This window comes from Anarhichas minor, unplaced genomic scaffold, assembly GCF_050575085.1.
Source record: "Anarhichas minor isolate MPS153535 unplaced genomic scaffold, ASM5057508v1 ptg000012l, whole genome shotgun sequence".
Classification (NCBI taxonomy): domain Eukaryota; kingdom Metazoa; phylum Chordata; class Actinopteri; order Perciformes; family Anarhichadidae; genus Anarhichas; species Anarhichas minor.
This window is the reverse complement of record NW_027466458.1, coordinates 1,616,518-1,637,105: the sequence shown is the minus strand read 5'-3', so window position 1 is coordinate 1,637,105 and position 20,588 is coordinate 1,616,518. Positions and strand designations below refer to the sequence as shown.

The 20,588-nt window shown below is 44.0% G+C and overlaps 2 protein-coding genes across 4 annotated transcripts in view; both read right to left on the bottom strand.

Moving 5' to 3' along the window:
- Nucleotides 1–34: 34 nt before the first annotated feature.
- On the bottom strand, nt 35–7,428 carry atg4da (autophagy related 4D, cysteine peptidase a). Of its 3 annotated transcripts, none has more exons than XM_076090141.1 (11): nt 7,024–7,428; nt 6,102–6,369; nt 5,917–6,000; nt 5,376–5,549; nt 4,492–4,843; nt 4,339–4,403; nt 4,087–4,238; nt 3,708–3,834; nt 2,665–2,741; nt 2,302–2,421; nt 35–1,286 (listed from the first exon to the last, which is right to left on the bottom strand). In XM_076090141.1, the coding sequence occupies exons 2-11, from the start codon at nt 6,316–6,318 to the stop codon at nt 1,104–1,106; spliced, it is 1,551 nt and encodes a 516-aa protein (XP_075946256.1). In that variant the 5' UTR covers nt 6,319–6,369; nt 7,024–7,428; the 3' UTR covers nt 35–1,103. The 3 variants fall into 3 exon arrangements, with proteins under 3 accessions (XP_075946256.1, XP_075946257.1, XP_075946259.1); XM_076090142.1 differs by lacking the exon at nt 3,708–3,834 and adding an exon at nt 3,861–3,939 and having other exon boundaries at nt 7,024–7,426; XM_076090144.1 differs by lacking the exon at nt 3,708–3,834 and having other exon boundaries at nt 7,024–7,427.
- Nucleotides 7,429–7,818: 390 nt separating this feature from the next.
- The window catches only part of LOC142948696 (microtubule-associated serine/threonine-protein kinase 1-like), a 34,158-nt gene continuing 21,388 nt past the window's right edge, over nt 7,819–20,588 (bottom strand). The window contains exons 17-28 of the mRNA XM_076090831.1: nt 20,104–20,269; nt 19,666–19,767; nt 18,921–19,043; nt 18,612–18,721; nt 16,877–17,040; nt 14,636–14,880; nt 14,276–14,527; nt 13,958–14,190; nt 13,512–13,634; nt 13,055–13,191; nt 12,395–12,582; nt 7,819–12,168 (exon numbers count right to left, since the gene is read on the bottom strand). Of these exons, the coding sequence (XP_075946946.1) occupies nt 10,445–12,168; nt 12,395–12,582; nt 13,055–13,191; nt 13,512–13,634; nt 13,958–14,190; nt 14,276–14,527; nt 14,636–14,880; nt 16,877–17,040; nt 18,612–18,721; nt 18,921–19,043; nt 19,666–19,767; nt 20,104–20,269 (3,567 nt within the window). The 3' untranslated portion in view covers nt 7,819–10,444. The remainder of the gene's footprint in view (nt 12,169–12,394; nt 12,583–13,054; nt 13,192–13,511; nt 13,635–13,957; nt 14,191–14,275; nt 14,528–14,635; nt 14,881–16,876; nt 17,041–18,611; nt 18,722–18,920; nt 19,044–19,665; nt 19,768–20,103; nt 20,270–20,588) is intronic.

Below are 20,588 nucleotides of genomic sequence, written 5' to 3'. Positions count from 1 at the left end.
GTGCATCTCTTCAGAGTATGTGATGCGAATAAAATGTGATTCCAGTGTTTGAAGTTTAATCAGGACAAGAAATCAAATAACAGTAGTAGAGCAACCTGCAGTAGTAGCCGTCACGTAGAAAAGGGACAAACTAAACACAAATGACATCGCAACAAAAAAGCCATTCAGCTTGGGCCGGTCTTATTGACTCTAGAACTTTACCAAGTAGAACCCAGAACCTGAAGTGGAAAACAAAGAGCTATTCTGGGTTTTTACTTTGCAAATGTATCCAGATAACTTAAACATCCTGTTTCATGGCACAAGCCACAGTTTAGCAGGTTAAGACACACATCCATCCCCAGCTGAAGGGATCTCTGCACCCCCGACCTGGGAGCTTGAGTAACTCTTCAGAGCAGATTCCTGGAAGGGTTTCCTATTCTTAATGATGGAGCGCCGAAGCATGTAGGAGACCAAGGCCCCGGGCATTTGTGTGATACTCAGACTGTCACACTAGAATGAATTTACATCTGCTCGAGACGCTCTCAGAAGAATTTGAAACCTCAACGCGACAGACTCTTAAATACATCGGTACTACACTTATTCAAGACAAACAGATAAGCTAAACTAACACACTCGCAAAAATATGTTCATAAACCTGATAAATAAATGTAAGAACTAAAAACAAAAATGGAGACGTTCAGCAGGTGGTATATCACGTCACCTTCCAGTCCAGCTCAGACCAGGATGAAAACACAACGTGCTTGATTTCGCTCATACATGCTCGACATCGAGGCGTTCTGGGTATCTGATGAAGTGAATCAAGAATACTTCAAGTAGTTGGAACATTTCCAACAATGAACCAATTTGAAATCCTGCCTTTGCTCAGTGAACTAATGCTCCAGACATTACGTTAGCTTATAATACCCATCCACACAAAAAGGGTGATAACAGAAGCCACACAGTCTTTATTTCCGTTGACCAGCGAAGGCGATAAAGCACTAAAGCGTCATGTCCACCTTGCAGCTGCACCATCAACAGAATCGAGTCCTTCCCTTTGAAAGGAAATGAGGCGTCCTCTTCCGCCCCCTACGGGTGAGAGCTAGTAGAGCATCCTCCTCGGTGCCTTACAGGAAGACAAACTCGTCACTGGTTCTTCTGTTGTTACTCCTGCTCAGGTTGCCGGGGGGCAGAATGTGGGCTGCAGGTCCACTGTGGTTGTTGCCGCTGTGACCCTCAAGTCCATAATCCTGACCCTGGCCCTCCACGAAAGTAAAGATGGGGTACTTCTCCTTCGATGACGACAGAGCCTGGGAGGACAACAAAATCGAGTCAACAAAAATGTCCCAGAATGCTTCAGAATCACCGCGAATGTCGTGTCAAGAGAGTACATGAATATCTGTCAAATCAAGTGCTTTTTACATCGTTGAAGAACTGGAACCACCGATTTTCATTCTCTATGATTCTTACTATTACTTTCCCAATTAGTTGACATCTTCAAATTGCTAATTTTGTGTTCGATACAAAGCATAAAAATCAAAAGATATTAAATTAACAAAAGATTTAAAAAAAAAAGGAAAAAGCAAGTTCAGGTCAAGGCAATAGTCGGCTGCCAACTGTCACGACCCAATGGATGTATAGGGACATTATAATAATAATACTAATCTTTGTACAGCACATTTCATACAGACTTTGTAGCTCAAAGTGCTGTACATTTAAAAATAAAGAAAAACAGAAAACCTTCCTTTTACAGTTAAAATAAATAAAAGTGGGAGGAAGAAAGCCTGCATTTTAAGTGTCATTTAAATAATTTCAACAGATGAATAGAAATGAATATATATATTTATTTGCATATTATGCGTTTTAAGCCCCTCTGTCGGTGGTGCTGGATCTCTCTCTCGCCAACCTGCTGTGGCGGCTCGGTGTGGAATAGTTTATGTGAATGAATCTGATTGAACTTTGACAGAATAAATAACAAGGCTCCCCAACGTCCAGCTAGTTTGACAGAGGCGGTGGGTTTGGGCCTTACATTCAGGACACATTGTTTATGTTCTTGTTTTAGAACGGCATGGTAAAATACTACAAGCAGAAGAGAACGAGGGATGCTGCCTGACGAGTGAGTGAGTTCCAGCTTCCCCAGCTCCTGTGGGATCACCTTTGTAATATATAGTAGATAGGATCATGCAATTATCCATAGCAGACCTGGGTAGGGCCGTGTTTGGTCAATCTCTTCTTACCCATCCTTTAACACAGTAGTTAAATGGTATTCTCTCTGCTGTTATTAAATGCTATGACATTTAGAGACAGGAGGGTGTTCAAACTCACCACACTAACAGCAGAACACAGAGACTCAAAGTCCTTCTTGTTCTTGGCATAAAAGCCGATGGTGCAGCTCGGATCCATGCGGTTGAAGGGCATCTTCTTGGGAGAGCTACAGTGGAACGACTAGAGAGTGACAGAAGGAGACACAATAAAAAGGTCAATCAAAATTCATGACGGGACGTGTTATCTCTCACGGCCCGTACAGTCAAAACACTAGTGAGCATGAAAGTCACACGGTCCAAGAAGTTCAATATTATGATCTGATAAAAAGTCAGACACACTGAGGTGAGAGTGACATACAGTGTGTGTGTGTGTGTGTGTGTATGTATATATATATATAAATATAAATAAGACAATGAAACCAACCTCCAGTGAGAAGTTGACCTGAGAGACATCCACCACGGGCTGGCAGTAGTGAGGGTCCAGATACAGCAGCTGCTCGTCTAACAGACAGGAAGAGGAATCAAAATGCTCTATTAAAGTATGAAGTGACCAGGAACAGATGAATGGCTCAGTCATATTTTTGCTGATTCAATATTCTCAGATCTTGTTCATACTGAATCAAGCTGCAACTACCTCGAATGAGTGGAGATTCAAATATCAAGTACGATGAGCCGCGGTACAAAAAAGTATGAATGTGGATTTTCTGCAACACGGTTTGGTTTCTAAAGCAGCTGTCACTTCTTCTATTGTGTGAATGGTTGATGATTTTCAGAATCGTTGTTCCAGGAAGAGGAAATCAATGATTACCAAGAAGTATATTTGGGGAAGAGTTGGTTGCTTGGTCGACAGAATCGAAGCCCGTCACAGGCAGCGGCCAGTTTGGACTGTAATTACACGGCTTTGAGGAAGACAGCGCTTCACAAATCCTACATGAAATAATTTGACGTTTACATTTTGAACAAGCTGGTGTTCAATCCACAATGAGCAAACATCTGAAGGAGACCGGCTCTGCACTATTATTACCGACTGTACTGAGGGAATCGCTGAAGCAGAACATTGATTGAGACAAAGCTCCTAAGAGGAGTCCTGATAAACAAAAAATAGTGGATGAACTAAAAGAAGTTTGGTCAGCTCCCAGTTGTTTTTGAATATCGTGAAAATGTTAAGTGTATTATTGTGCCTCTACCATGCTGTGTTTAAATTGTTTAAGTCAGTCAGTTTAACTCATGGTTAGGTAAGGCTAACCAGCTAACGCAAGTATCCCCGTCATGTAGCCTTCATCAGCGATTCAAAGATTGTTGCCTTGGGAAAGAGGCGCCTCAAGAAAAAGTGACAGAGAGCAAGAGGACAGAAAAGAAGCGCTTTGAATGTTGCATAAATAGTCACTAAATAACACAGCTAGTCATTTGTTGTGCACCGAGCCCTACAGTAACTGACTCACTGTGCACATTCCTTAGTGTACCAACCGTCGAGACAAACAGCAGAGACAAGCAGCAGAGACAAGAGCTCTATGGTCCTCTGGTCCATGATGTTTCCAAAGAACACCAAGTTCCTTCTTCGGAATAACAACATTGTTCTTAAATCCCTTGATTCCTTCAACAAAAAGAAAAAGCTCTCACCTTGGAAGCCAATGAAGTAAAGTGAGTGCTTCGGTTTGCCTCCGATGATTCCAATACAACAATCCAGCTTTAGGATGTTCTGGAAATGAACACGGATGTTTTCAATATGACTTGAGAGACGTGAGAGAGAACTCAAGTTCTTCAACAAAGTTCTTTAGGAAACATTACTCTAGTGAGCTCAGAGAGGGGTCTGTGGATGGGTGGGGTGAACGCAGAGTATTCACACCTTGACACATTCGATGTAGGACGGGTTGAGGGCCTCCCCTCCCAGCCGTACAGGCACCAGTATGATCACGGACTTCCAGGCTTGGCTGGACGGATCAGGGGGCGTCTGGCTCAGTGACAGGTCACATAGATGCACCACGTCCTCTTTGTACACTGCAGAGCACGGAAACACCATGAGGATTAATATGGAGAAGACTTCAAAAGGAATACATGTTGAACTGGACTCTCACAACATCTAGTGTGTCAATCTCACCTGTACAATCCTGAGCCACATATACAGCCAGGTTGTGGAGCACAGAGGTTTTGGCTACCGCTTTCCTGAAAAAACAAAATATTCATAACTCCAATCAATGCAAAGACATTTTAAATCCTTGCTTGTAAAAAAAACCTCTTCCGCCATCTTTACCTTAGAATGTGTGCCACTATAGAGGGGCCGTACCAGTCACCGGCCTTCTTCCCTGAACTGTTGCCAATTTCCACCAGCTGGTGAAGCCCAAAAGGTGCTGGGGGCTGATCCACGAACCAGGTGACCAGCTTGTGGTGGATGGGCTCTGCCTGCCTGTCCCGCACACACTCCGGTCTCTTCCTTTGGCTGCATTTGGGCACCTGATCACCCGTCAGGGATTTTTCGGGGGTGTTGGACCCTCGTGGAGAGCCAAAGGAGGGGATGGGGACTCCTCCAGCCCGGGCTGGGGAACGCGGTCTGAACACCTCAAAGTCCACTTCGGTCAGCTGCTGAACATCTGGCCAAGCCCAATCTGCAGAATACAAAAAAGGCTTGCACTTAGCAACTAAGTAGAGCCAGGCTAAAACATCTGGGGCATGTTTTTCTTCAGCACTAAACAATCAGAGAGTAGACATCTTTTGAATATCAAACTAATAAGCATGGGCACAATGAATAAGAAATTCTAAAAACTGACAGAATGATAGAGAGCGGAAGAGAGACAAAATCTGCTAGCAATGAAAAGAAACAGAAACAAATCAGGATAAGTAAAGCTCAGAAAGTATGAATTTAAAAAAAAAAAAGGACAAAAGGAGAGAGGCGAGGAGCAGAACACACGAATGAGTGAAACTGAGTCAATAAAAACTTGCCGGAGATATAAATAGTGAGATGAAGAACACAGGAATTAGATAAAAGAGAAAGGATGGAAAGGACAGATCTAGTGTTAATTGACATAAACATTTAAGAAAAAGTATTCACTGAAGTCCTTTCAATTTAAAGGAGTACTTGCAATGTAGCTATACTTCCTGTGGGTGAAAGAAAAAAATGTGTGCAACGGTGAGACAAACCTCTGGGCATCAGATGGACCAGGAGCCCTTGAGCCAGCAGCATCTGTCCACTGCGCAGCATACAGCCCCAGCCACAGTCTGTGGTCCAGGTGGAGCCCTCCAGCTGAGGGAACTCCCTCCTGTAGGTCAGCCAAATCCTGGACACAAAAGCCGAACGGAACCGCTCCACCGCACCTGGGAGGAGGTGAAGGGGTGGAGGGGGAGGGGGAGAAAAAGAAAGAACTTTTACACTTTGTTGATTCAAACTGCTCATGAATTTGATCTCATGTTTATCTGACATGAGAAACATCAGTTTACAGGACTGTGTAATCAAAGGGGAAAGTTTTTTTTAGGTCAACTGCTGTTGTGTTCTCTGACGTAAACCCGGCAACCTTTCAAAGGAAAAGGCTTTACACCACTGTGGTGAACCAAAACACATATCAGTCCAACACCTGGAGTCTCTGTGTAGAGAGGAAACGCAGCATCTACAGACAAGCACTTTTGATTAGAAAGGGATCAATCTAGAGATTTTTAAAAAGATGTTTTTGTATTTAGAGCCAACCTTCACTGTTGAGCAGATAAGAGTGTCCCAGGACAGTGACCGGCGATATCTTGTTGAAGGATGTTTTAGACTTAACAGTCCAACCTAGAGAGAGAGGAGCAGAGACAATGGAAGTTGTCAAAGTGGCAACAAAGACAATGAACAAGATCGAGGCACCGACACAGTCAAGTACTTCAAGTACAAACCATATTTGACGTTGTTCCACGCTGACATCAGTTTGGCTTTCAGTTTGTCCATCTCGTCAGGCTCTCCGGTGGCCTCTCTACTGGCATCTGGAGTCTGTGCTGGCCTGAGACCAAAGCTGCCCTGCCGCTCCAGGGGCTGCTGCCTCTGGCTCTCCACCAGCTCGTCCTGCATCACTCCCCCTACGTATTGCACCGCGCTGGGGGAAACGGAGTTCATGCCTCTGAGCCCTTAGAGCTGAATGCTGGTGCTCCTCATTGCAACACAGAACTGAAGGGGGGGGGGGGGGGGGGGGCAAAAGCAAAGTCGAGATCACATTCTCAATGCTACAAATGGAGTTTGTTTTATACTCATAGGGAAAGGGCACAACAGACAGTCTGTAGGCCAAAGGCAAGTCCTCACTTCCTGAAAAATATAAATAATTGCTACTTTGTCAGTGTACACTTCACTCATCCGTCAGCACACAACTGGAAAGTACCAGTGACTTTTCCACCCCGGTCTGAAACTGATGAGTAGCGATTTCAACAGGGAACACTAGCACTGTGTGTAGTCACTGGTTTCACCGACGGGAACAGTTATGTGCAGAATAAACGTCATGTGATTAGCATTTGACAACCGGCATGTCGGGTTTTTCAATGACTGTGAAAGTCATCTGATTATGGTGGCGGTCACCATGTCTCAGTGCAGATCAAGCTGTTTAACACCTGAAGCAATCACTCGCTGCAGCGCAGAAATGTGTCTGTCACTGCCTGCGCGAGGATCAACATCATCAAAGTGATTTTGCAATATAATATCCACGATATTGTTCTCCTAACACAATATCTAAGTCTAATGGTCAAGTGACCGTACGTTACACCTCCCCTTTAAACATGGCTACGGGTAATTATCTTACAATTAAAGACACAATAGAAAACAACTACGTACCTGCTGTAAACGAAGGCTAAGATGGTCGGTGCCTTGTGGTATTTTGACTCATTTCAGCGACTTCCTCGGTCTTCAACCACGACTCGACTTGTCTTCACAGATAAATGTGACGTTAATGTACTAGCTTGCTAAAGCTAGCTAAGTTTAGCATTTCAAGACGCTAGCCCCCGGTGTTAGCTACCTAGCTTTCAAGCCGGACTGACCACAGATATTAATAAACGTTACTTTCAGCAGTATGGTACGCGTTCCTCCATTCAACAAACAAGCTAATGTGTGCACCCCGAGGTGAAGATAATCCAGTACATAGTGGGGGCTTTGCTCTCCTGACCGCCGCATTAGCGTCTCCCGCTGACAGCAGCGGACATTCACTTCCTGTTGTCCTTTCCTGACACACCGCCATTGGTTGCAGTGAGGAAGCTGATTGGATCATTTATAGTATATATTAGACATTAACAGCGTGCTATTGGCTAATATTAACTCTTAAAGTTATGTAATATAATCACATGATAGTAAATAGATGACTGATATGTATTTGTATAGATATATGTTTGATTTGAGTGACAGGTGCTACATTTGTACAATATTGTATATTTTATATTCATATATATTATGAATGTTGAATGAAGAGTTTATGTACGCAGGTTTAAAATAATAGGCCTTTTTACGTTTTATAGTGAAAAACGTATATATATATATCACGTTATGCAGCCAAACAAGTGTTTATTGTGATAATATAAGAGTTGCTACAGCATTGTTATCACAGATCATATTCACAAAAGAGGAAGAGGTGGCAAGTCTTGGAACAAATCTCAGAATTTTTATTCCACATACTGCACTTCAGGTGTCTGCATTTGAATCACATCTATCACAAACAAAAATGCCCCATGGTACAAATAAATACACTGTCAGTGAACAGAGAAACGTGGAATGTTTTTATACTTGGACTTTCGCGTTTCATTTCTAGAATACATATCTGTATACAGTAGGCTATATTTTCTTTTTCGTCAAAGTAACTTACAAACTACCAGCACATTTTCCAAATAAAGTGCATTTATACTACTCTCTCTGTCAATCACAAAAAGAAAAAAAGAAATTCTCAAACATGTAACACTATAGACACCATTGATTCGGAAAAAAGGCCTGAAAGTGGGCGTAATATCTGTAGAAGATTACATTACAGTTAGTTTTCTTAGTCAGGTTATCAGAGCTGACCTGATGCCTCATTTATTACATCAAGATATAAAAGAACTGCTTCCTATCAGTAGAATATATAAGACAGTATATTATATTAAAAATGTCAATCCCGATCCCAGAAGATATAATTAACAGTCACGTCAAGAACACGACAACAGGAAAGGAATAAATTCATGTTTCAAGTGTTCATTTGATAATTACTGCAAAGATTTTTGTCATTATAAACATAAATGCATATTCAGTAACCCTATGGCTAATAACCTCCATTCTGCAGTATTTTAGTGGTCGGAACTCTCACTCCAGCAGATTATTAATGAACATGTTATGGAAACATGTCTTACAGTGGATGTTTTAAACCACTGGAGGGCAGAGAGTACGATGCTGAATGAAAAGAAAAATGAAAGAAAAATATGGTTTGTTGCGTGAACTGCATGAGACTTTCTGATGAGGGGTGTCAAATCATTGGAACACCCTCGAACATTGTTTGATTTGAGCATGGATTGCTATCCTCTAAAAAGGAAAAATCAATCTGTATTGCATTAAAGATGCATTAATATATGTTTTTTTAATATACATATTACCGACTGGTTATGTAAAAAGATCTGCCAAGACCACAAAAATCAACTTCCCACTTTGTAGCTCTGCATAGCTTTTAACCATTTCCAGCTCATTGTTTTAGTTTTTTTTAGACAGATCCAAACCAAAACAATGTTGCCAGCTGATGTAAAACCGCTGCCAGCACAACTGTACAGGAAGTAGCCTACTTAATGTAAAACAGTTGGAGAACACTCTCGACTACCTAGCTTGTGGTTCCTAACAACCTAACACAGTCATTCTGATTATACTGCAGATAACTTTGTTTTTACAGCAACATGTTCATTGCGATATACTGTACCCATATCCACAACCCCTACCTTATCTATAGAGCCCTTAAACAAACACATAACTGTATGCTACATCCATAACGGCCTGCTTTCCCCCGTTTGGGCTCGAAACAACACATGGGTTCACTCTGTGCTTACGATTCCTTTTTTTGTGTACTATATCCACACACATTACCATCACTGAGCCTGTGTGATTTGTTAGTAAAGTCGGAGAATGTTCAGCAAAGCCTGTAACTGTTACTGGATCCGAAATGCCGCCTGTTTATTTCCAGTTTGGTTCCCCGTCGTGACCCTTGCTGAGTGTAATTACCCCACGAAAAGACACGCGTTCTCACACACTTCTTAACTCACTCGCAAAACACACTTGCATCCCAATTCGTAGGACCACGGGTTTAAATGCATAAAAAATAAAATCAGCTGCTGACAGTGCTGCCTCCTGTGGCAATGTGAGTGTGTGTGCGTGTTTGTGTGTGTGTGTGTGTGTGTTGGCTGAAAAAAAGGGTGCTGTGGCAGCCCTCCTGCAAAGGGGAGATAAGCGCTGAGCCGGAGCTCTGTCAAACACGCTTTCCTCTGCAGGACGACACAGCCTCCAAGAAGCAGCAGAAATAGACCCAAGGTGGCTTCACACGCTCTCACACACACACACACACACACACACACACAATCCCCTGCGACAGTCAGAGCTAGACATGACATCCACTGACAGAGTGCCTGCTTCGGCTTTGTCTGACCCATGCACAGCGACTCCGTAAACCGCCGGATGGAGAAGAAATGAGCTCCATCATCTTGCTGCTTGCTCACCCGCTGAAGCCAAACTGAGGCTCGGCTGCCTCGTTTGATGCAAATACTACAACGTGACCACGACTTCGTCATTGTCTTGCTTGAGAAAGCAGTGAGAGAACAAAGCGCTGGTTTGAAAGACAAAATAGAGTGACTGGATTTTGGTATTCACAGTTTTCAGCATGTTTTGATCGGTAAAGCACTTTTTGACTTTCTTGTACCTATTATACATGTACAGTACATACCATATATGACATGCGTTCACATAGACCCACACACATATACATCTGGTAAAGTGTTCCACGTTACATTAAAGAATCCTCTTATTAAATACTTTATAATAGAAAATCAACAGAGAACGCACCTTTACATTAGATTGTTTCACTCCTGGTTTTGAGTTAGAATCAGTCAATCATTGGAATCAATAAACAACATTTCATGTACTCTGAAACTGGAATGTACATTGTTAAGTGCTTGACTTCTGTTACATTGTTCTTCCAAAAAAGGCATATCTTTTTTTTACTTTTTTTTTTACTAAAGTCCCATTTAGGGACCCCATGGGGTCACATTTTCGATTGGCTGCTTCCCGTGGCAGCCCTCTCTAGCGGTGAAGCAGCAGGACTTTGGGTCACCACTGCAGCCCCAACAACCACTCGACCTCCAGCGGGAGTGTCAGACTTTCCCGCTGCCCCTCCCTGCCTCTCCTCCGCCGCCTTAGTCTGCTGCTCTTTGCTCTTGGACCCCTCCTGGGAGCCGAGCTTGATCGGCCCGAGGACGTTTTTGGCCACAGTGGTCAGCTGGCTGACGAAGCTCGTCTTTTCGCCAGGGGAGGCGGGCCGCGACTTGCAGAGCAATGGTCCGCAGAGGGAGGGGGTGACGGACGTCGGGGAGGGAGAGGGGGAAGGCGAATGCTCCTCCACCACTTCTAGGCGACATTTGTCCTCCCAGTCAAGAGTCCCCCGGTAGCAGTTGACGGGCCCAAGTCCTTGCCTCACCTTGCCCAGCAAGAGCGGCTGCCCATGTGGGGGGACGACGGGGGCAAGAATCCGCGCTAGTAGCTTGGGGCTTTTGGAGCCGAAGTCTGGAGTCCTCGAGTCGCCGCTCTCTGCTCCAGCCTTTCTCAGGCTGTCCCCCATACCTGATGGTTTAAAGGGTTTGCTCATGTTTAGAGGACTGGCTTTCGCTGACGCGTTGACGCCGATGGATTTATCCGGAGTGGAAGTAGAGCTCCTGTTGAAGGCAGCACCAGGTACACCAGGCCTACCCCTGTTGTCTCCTTCCTGCTTCGGTTCAGTTCTGCCCCACAGCTGCTCCTTGACATCTTTAATATTAGAAAACACACTTTTGGCTCTCATGGGGTCTTGCTGTTTTGACGTTAAGTCCGCCGGACTCTGAGGGATCTTTTCAGGTCCCTTCTGACCACTTAGACTTCCTGTTGTTTTGCTAGGGATGCAGGAACTTGTAGCTTTAGTGGTTTCTGCACAAAGTCTGGAGCTCTGGCCAGCCTGCGAGCTGAAGGACAGCTCACTATGAGATTTTCTTGTTAATGACGACTGGCATCCTGTTGCTCCAAAGCGACTCAATCTCTCCAGGACTGTCGCGGTATCAGTATCCCTCTCTTTTTCCCTCTCCCGTCCCCTCTCCCTCTCTTCCCTGTCCCTCCCAGCCAGCAGTGTTTCTCTGCTGAGCGGTGACTCCTGTCTCCCTAGTCTCCTCACAGGCTTCAGGACACCGGTTTCCGGGTTTGTAGAGGATGAGGGCAGGGGTGGAGGATTAGGGGGCAAGTTTTCCCCGTCCGTCTCCAGCAGGCTCTGGAGCCCGAGCTCACAGAGGAAGGCATCCTTACGGTACTCAGAGTGCTGCACCTCCAGGCTGTGCTTCCTTAGCGGACCGCCCAGCCCTCCTGTTGAGCTGGACTGGGTTAGAGGCGAGCCCAGCTTCTCCGCCGACTGCACCCGTTTGAGAAGAGGCGATCGAGGGGGTTCAGCACTCTTGGGCCTGGGGCGGACCACCGGCGGCGAGGAGTGGAGCTTGACGGGAAAGGACTGGGTGGTGTTGGAGCTCCCCACGGTGTGGCCAGGCAACGGCGGGGGCGAGGACTGGGTGGGGGAGGGCGTGTGGGCGAGCGGGGACAGGGGTATGTTGCCCGCAGACTTACAGCGGGCAGAGCGATACTGGCGGTGCAGTTTCGGGGAGAGGCCGTGCAGGGAGCTGGGCCTCATGTGCTGAGAGGGAGCGGGGGAGTTTGGAGTGCTGGAGGCCGGAGAGCTGCTCTGGGAGGAGGCACCTAAAGGACAGAGATCAGAAAAGATCAATTAAGATGAAAAGAATCCCTGAGGAGCAGACAAACTTTTGATTTAGAAATAAAGAAAATTTGGGCTTTTAGGGATTCGTACAATTTTTGGCTTCAAAAGCTTGTTTTCCTGCCAATTCTATTTTTTTAAACAAATATTTCTAGCGTGAATTGACCAGTTTCTTTAACACTTGTAAGTACATTATTTCCAGTGTCCTACCCAGGTATGAGGGCTCGGGGGTGGAGCGGTAGCCCTGAGTCGGAGACCGGGCAGACAAGCTGTGAGTCGGGGAGCCAGGGAGACTCTCACTGGAGGACAGAGAGCGATTCAGAGAGGATAAGCTGCGGCTGGTGTGCAGCAGATTGGACTGCTTTGTAATCTTACGGAACAAGGAGCTACGCTTCTTACTGCCGGACGGACAGACAAAGAAAAGACAGGGAGAGAAAGTTAGATTTGAAATAAGATTGACATAAAACGTTTTATGTCATAAAACGTTTTATGTCAATACATTTCACTTTAAAGGGCTATAAGATGCATTTTTTTCATGTTTTTTTTTGTCCAGTTACAATGAGAATCAACTTGCAGAAAAAAGATAATCCATCACTGTGAATCAAAAAGCATGGAATTCATGAGCTATTTTGGTTGTGTCAAATGTTAACGTGCAACATCAGTGATAACTGACAAAAGATTTCCCTACTATACCAAAAGGAATGGACACTAACGGCTAATGACTCATTTGGAATGCATGAAAACCCAAAAATTATGATATCCTCAGAAAATGCTCATCAGCAAGTAAACAGTAATTGTAATTAATGGGCTCAAACATGCAAAAGCACTACTACAAGTATTGAGAATGTCACCAGATAATGTCACTCTTACCTGTCCTGGCTGTCCTTTCCCATGGTCCTCTTGTTTCGTCGGGCCATCTTACACTTGTAGCTGGCCTTGCGGGCAGGACCCACTTTAATAGAGGTGTTCTCAAAAGGCGTGGTTGTCACCGTCACCTTGTTTCCACTCTACACAGATCAGTGACATTAAATCATTTCTACACTGATCCTTGTAATTATCCACTGTCAAGCTTGTTTACCGACAGAAAACTGACCAGGAAAATGTTACCTTTATCGACAGGATGAAGAGTCACTAAGCTCAGAGTTACAGTACATGTGAGCTGCAAGCACGTTGTCTAAGTACACGAATAGCCTTTCCTTGAAATTGACAGCTTAGAAATAGACAACTAAGTGGCCTATTATTGGCAGAAATAAAATAAATACATAGGACTATGGATATTACCAAACACACAGTACACCTGATAATGACTAAGCCTACTGCTGCCTACCTTGAGGATGAGCTCTACCACTTCAGTGTGGACCAGACCGTGGACAGACTCCCCGTTGACGTGGGTGATGAGGTCACCGGCGCACAGGCCAGCTTCCTGGGCGGGGCCGCCGTCCTCCACATGCTGCAGAGTTACACAGAACTTTTAAGCTCAGAACAGGGCAAAAACAATTACATGTAAACATTCGATGAATCTTAGACAGTATTTCGAAAGACAATTAATCAAAAAATAAGACAGACTACTTTGATAAGATTAAGATTAAGACTTAGATTAGAAGAAAGCATGAACTATTTTCCGTTTATTTTATAAGTAATATTAGTAACATATTTAACTGGTGAAATTTGAACCCCAATTTATTAACTTCAGAAGAACTTCAGTCCCAGGACAAGCCATCCTTCTTTATGTGAGTTCACAGACTTCACTACACACTGCTACAAGTTTCTTACCCAAACAATGTGATGCACGCTGTAGATGTCACTGTCTCCAATGTAGACCCTGATGGCCCTGAGAGTGAAGCCGTACTTCTTTCCGGAGCGATGGATGGTGATGGGAGAGCGCAGCACGCTGACTACCGGGCAAAAGTCTCTGCTGGGCGAAGAGTCTCGGGACGAGGGGTTGGAGGAGAGTGAGTGGGGGGACATGGGGCTGGCCAGCGGAGAGAAACCGCCATACTGCTCCACTGGAGAGGAACAAAGTATCGTATTAGCGTGCCATGAAACTATTATTACCGACAGGATTTCATTCTTTTCTTTCCTTGCGCTCACCTGATGGTATGATGACAGACAGGGCCGTAGCAGAGGCTGACTTGATGACCTTGTTTCCAGCTCTGGAGTTGCGTTTCTCGCTGTCGCCAGACAAATGCTGATGGCGCGCTCTGCGGAGGACCAGGTCATTGGTGGCCCGGGGCCCCAGAGGGTCGTACAGAGGGGTCATCACATCACGACCGGCTACTGCAGGACCTGGGGTTAATGGGGCAGTGGGAACTCCTGGTGTCTCTCCATGTCTAGGGGACTTGTCTGTGAGGATGTAGAAATTATAGTTTTTTTAGTTTAAAGTAGCATGACGTAGTCATCTAATGAGGTATTACAGGCTGCTTTGTTATCTCCATCCCCCTGCTAACACACCTGCTCCGTTGATCTCCTTCAGACCGTTCCTCTGCTCCAGGAGGCTCGGTGAGGGGATACTGGTCCCGTCCAGGGAGGTTCCACGGACCTTCATGGGTGCCTGGCGGGACAGGAAGTCTGGCTCACCGTCTAGCGGTGAGGCAAAACGATGTGTGTCCATCAGTGCTGAGAAGCGTCGGCGAGCGCCAAGAGGAGGGCTCGCATCCCCCTCCATGTAGAGGGACTCTGAACAAGACAGGCGCTTCCTGCAAGAGGAAGGACAAAGAAAAGACAAACAGTGTCTTCCCTGTAAGAATCCATCATCCAACAAGGCTCGGAGTCTAGAATCTAGTCTAGGTGCTTTGGGCTTAATGCTAATGTCGGCATGCTAACATGTTCTAAATGGCGATGCTAACATGCTGATGTTTAACAGGTGTAATACTTACCATGAAGCATGTTAGCATGCCAACATTTGCTAATTAGCACCAAACAAGGTACAGCTGAGGCTGATGGGAATGTTATTAGTTTTGAGGTATTTTGTCATTAATCAAAGTATTGCACACATTTTGACCTGGTGATGGGGCTGGATGAAAAGTGAATGGCAAAGTGATTAAAATTCATTCTGAGCTGGAAATGTTCGAATATTCATGATTATCCTGATAATAAAAAGTCACCATGATCAACTTGTTGAGAGTTAAAAAAAAAAAAACTCAATCCCCAGAAACAGACCAGGTCCAGGACCAGCAGGCTCAGGAACAACTTCTTCCCCTCTGCACCGGGGTGACATCACCCCCATCAACCCCTCCACACCATACACTTACTTGCACTGCCCACTGTAGCGGTTGATCTCGTGTGCATACTAAATCTCAACATATTCCTCTCACATTGTCCATACTGTATATATCCAGCAGATTCATATCTAGCCCTGTCCATTATATGCATTATTTATATTACCGCATGTACATTACTCTGCTCTTAGCAGCTTTTTTGCACTTTGTGTTGGATGCTAAACTGCAATTCGTTGTATCAGAACCTGAACTGAGCAGTGAAAATAAAGTTGAATCTAATGTTATCTAATCTGGCATGCAGAGATATTCTGCAATGTGCCAGCAAAGGTGGAAAAGAAGAAGACTGCTCGCTATTAAACATGGATGTACAATGGCTTTGCTCAAGGATACACACCCTGCGTTTTGGTGAGTAACACTGAATGTAAAAATAACTTTTCTTGGTTTACAAGCTCCTTTAATTAAATAAATGAATACATTTAATGAGCTGTAGCCAAAAAGTAATCATAGCTGGTGAGCTGCTGATAATTCTTACTTGATATGGGAGACAGAAGATCCAATATGAAAGGTAAAAAGTGATGTGCCACCTTCACCTTATTACATTCTCGAAGCACTATGAATGCAGAATATATAAATGAATGATTCTATTTAACATGTGGATGTAGAGAGACTGAAATGCAGACGCATGCCTCCTAAAGATTGAGGTGAAATGGAGTTATGAGAAGTAAATGGCAATCAGCCTCTGCTGTGTGCTCTCAGTTGGAAATGTATTAATAATATGAAGCCTGGACTTGTTGTGAGCTGCCTCAAAGCACGACAAGCAAAAACAACAGAGCACAATTATGTTTAATGAATCTAGATCTCAGGGTTAGAGTCAATTTTTTATTTAAAAGGGCTGAAAAACTAAAAGCCTTCATTCAAGGTAATGTGAGGTCTCTTTTTCAATCCAATATGTAACATCACTATTAGAGTCATACAGATAATAACTCTAAGTTAACTATGGAGGGTTCAAATACAGTCACATTAAACCACCTGTGACCAATAGCTTTAGATTTACCAGGAATTATCCTTTTGTGTATTTGAATTGGGAAGTTACACAGTGGATTTGAGTGAGAAAAGCAGCTACATTTGCATATTCATCAACAAATCATGAAAAAAGAGACACATCAGAGACATATTGTGTGAGTCATATAAACCAGTCATCCACTTCCACTTTTCCAAACTGTGCAGAGGTGGGATCTGTAGCCTGTTGTTGACTAAAAATGAGTGTGAACTCTCGCACAGAGTTCTTTTTAAAGAAGTGTCATAACTGGTGTCAGTGAGATAGAATGCAAAATATATTCAGGCACACTGGGGTAGTTTCAGGGAAGCGCCTTGTGAACACCCTGAGTCCTATCTGAAGTATACAGAACAGCCCCCCCCCCCTTATTTCCCACATGCCTCTACAACCCAGCATTCAATAACGCCCACCACTCACATCTCTGGGGATCCGGTCCTCCAGCTCTTGTCTCTCATGCTGAAGCTGCCCAGGCTCTCTCTCTTGGTCACCTTGTCATCCCGCGGGCCCTTGTGCTCCCGACGGGACACGGAGTTGGAAGCTTTGTGCTCCAGCTGAGACAGATGCTCCATGCTGCTGTACACCTGCAGGGGGACACAGTCAGATCAATCTTCATTTGGGCTGTTAGCAGTTATTTATAGCTCTGGGGAAATAGGGATGAGATGTACAGAGCTGTGCAAGGAACCAAGATGCAGTTTGTGGTGTATTAGGATTAAGAATGCTTTGAAAATAAACCTGTATTTCTGACCAGTGGGGAACTCCACCTATTTTACACATCAAAAGTCTGTTTGCAGGTCTTAGGCAGTACTACTGCATATGTGTCTTTTGTGAATCGAAAAGCTGAAACCTGGGAATTTCTGTCCTTTTTTACTTCAAAATGTAATAATTTTCTATCATGCATTATTTAACTAATCATTGCAGCTCTACATCAATAAATCATATTGAATCTGCGCTGGTTTTTGCCACTCTTACAGCTAGACGTGCAGCTTTACTGAGATCGAGAGACGCTGCCCCAGCCACACATTATCAATGGCTTGAGAACATAATGTCCTGCTACACTGTACATGGATCTGATAAGAAATTTGAAGAATTGGAGGCCCTTTCTGACGTACTGTCAGGGCTCCCATGTGGTATTAGTACTTTGTATTCACCCATTATTATTATTATTTTGCTTTATTTGTATTTATTTTATTAACTATTACTTATTCTCTTTTCTCCTATTATTATTATATAGCTATTGTATTTGCAGTTGGGTTGGGGGGGATGGGTTTCTGATGTAAAAACATGACCTGCAACTGTAAGAATATAAACATTGCACAAAACTTCCTGGTTAAAAATTAAATAAAAGATTAAAAAAGATAATTAATCAAATACATGTGTGCGTTTACTGCAGACCTCATTATGTGTGTGCATGTATTCAGCAGAGGCGTTGCTTGAGAGAGGCGACTCAACAGCCCTCGACCGTAACTTCAAAAACATCTCATTTAATTGAAACTGAGCCCCTCAATGAGACACTTTTGATTTTCTGAGGAGTGAAGAAGTGACGGGAAGAACACGCTGGCACACTGGGAGAGAGAGTCACAGGCTCGGCCTTCCCTGGATCCAAGTAGCTGTGGATACAGGGGTCACTAATAGGCAGACCGCAGTCCGAGTCCGCACCCAGACGCCGTCGTATCTGGACCCTGGACTTATAACCGATTGATAATTGATAATTATTACATTTTTACAGTGCGCTTCTATTTTAACCGGCTTTTCTAGACTTTACGGCATACAGACGTTAATATAACTGTTCGGATACTTCAATATATATATGTGACTAAATCATAGCGCAAGTTAGACATTTATTGTGATGTTCCGGACCTTTGCATGAGGAAATTCTCTCTAAATGGACCTCGCTGAATTTGAATTGAATACCCCTTGTATAGTGTGATGTCATAGTACAGTGTGATGAGTCATATTATGGTGTGATTTCATAGTATAGTGTGATATGTCATTATACAGTGTGACATGTCATAATATAGTGTGATGTCATAAAAAAAATTGTTAAGTGAGAAACTAAACATGTTGACCAGCGAGAAAAAAAAGAAAAACCCAGTGAATGAGAGAGTAAGAGAGAGATGACAGAGGGGAGGCTGGAAGAGAGACAAAGTCTAACCTTGCTGAAGCGAGGAGAACAAGAGGAGAACTGTCTGATCTCTACCGGCTCATCGTCATTGGTGTCATCCTCGTCGTACGTATTGATGTGGTGATACCGATCCGAGCGGGCTGGCAGGGAAGAGAGAGAGAGAGAGAGAGAAAGAGTGAAAGAAAGAGCGAGAGGAGATGAAATATATGAGCTGTCAGTTCAACATTAAAACTGCATTTGTGACTGGAGCCGTTTTCTGACTGGAGCCGTGTCAGAAAATGATTGTACCTCAGGTGCAACAGCTGTACGTTACAGGTAAATAAACCCAGAGGAACCTACTGTCAAAGTAGCTGGTGTCCTCCTCTGACTCCAGGTGAGGGATGAATTCTGCCTTCTGTCTCAGCAAACTGTTCCAGTCCAGCTCTGTGAAGAACGGGTGCTGCTTCACCTCAAACGCTCCGCCTGGTGGCACAAACAACACACCCTGTCGGCCTCACCCCAAATACAACAAGCTATGGAACATAGTGGAGCATTTCACAGCTGAAGAGCCAGATATTTCCCTCAGGAGTTGGTGGAGACCAAAACAGTATTGGATTGACATCCTAAATTATCCTGACATATTTCAGATTTTTTCATTATCTGGATTTTCTGCGGGTTGTTTGCCTCTGACAACCTGTCAAGTTGCAGTTTACATCCACGTCTGTCCGAAACGTCATCACTTCATCGTCTATTAGACATTTGAGTGAAATTGTCATAGTTAGCATATGAATTTGTGAGCTATGGCCAAAAAGGTGGTTTCTGAAGTCACAGTGACCTTTGACCTCCAAATTGTAATCAGTTCAACATTGCGTCCAGGTGGAATTTTGTGCCAAATTTCAAGAAATGTAATGAATAAATGAAAGCCAATGGTGTGCTCTGTGTGTGTGCATGGTTTTAATGACATAAATCATAAAAACTATTGATAACTTATTGTAGAAAAGTGGCTACAAGTGTTATTAATTTTGAAAAAAAATAGAGGCTCCACATGCTATACATAGTGAACTATTAATATTTTTTACAAGCTCAACCTTACTCCTGTTAGTACCTGTACCCAACCTCACAAGAGGGTTGGTCTGCAGCAGGGCGGAGATGAGGTCCTGGGCATCCTCAGGCAAGGCGTCATCGCCATCTGGCCAAACTATATTGTCTGACGGAGACGACAAACAGAGAGCAAAAGGTCGGTGTTATGAGGAACACAGAAATTGCCTTCTTTTGAAGTAGTTTTAAAAATGACAACTCATAGGCTGGTCCAAACTACTGCAAAATTGCCTTTAATACCGGCATGTCGGTGCAGTATTGAAAACTCTGCTCGGACTACATCACATGCTTGAGATGCATATTATTGAATAAGAATGACAACTTCGGTAAATTTACTTGAAAGCTAGACATTGACCCAGAAACCCAATTGACTGGAAACACACTGTGAAGCTTTTGATGCAGTCTGTGAGTGTCTTCACCTAATAAACCAACACCATTTTCTTACCTGTGATGACCTGTCCAAACAGCTCCTCCGGAGTGTCTCCAAAGAAAGGCACGCAGCCCACCAGGAACTCATAGAGGATGATGCCCATGGCCCACCAGTCCACCGGCTTTCCGTAGCCCTGACGGAGAATCACCTCTGGAGCGATGTACTCTGGAGTACCACACACCTGAGTGATGGAGGGGCGAGGGAGACAGAAGGAGAAAAAGAGAGGAACGGAGAGGGAAAGAAAGATGGGTTGGAGATGCTTGACAAAATCCCACTTGTCCAAGTTACATCATTGTCCATTTTCCTCAAATATTCTTTAAATGGCCCCTTCAGACATGATGTAAGACATGTAAAAATTGTCTGCTTTGTACAATAGTTTGTCTTTGAAATAGTTTTTCCACTCCCTTATCCCTCATTAAAAAAGTTTCCCATGTACCCTCAGATAGTTTTGGTTCAATTTGAGATCTCTGCCGCTAAGAGTTCTGCCTCGGTGCCAAACG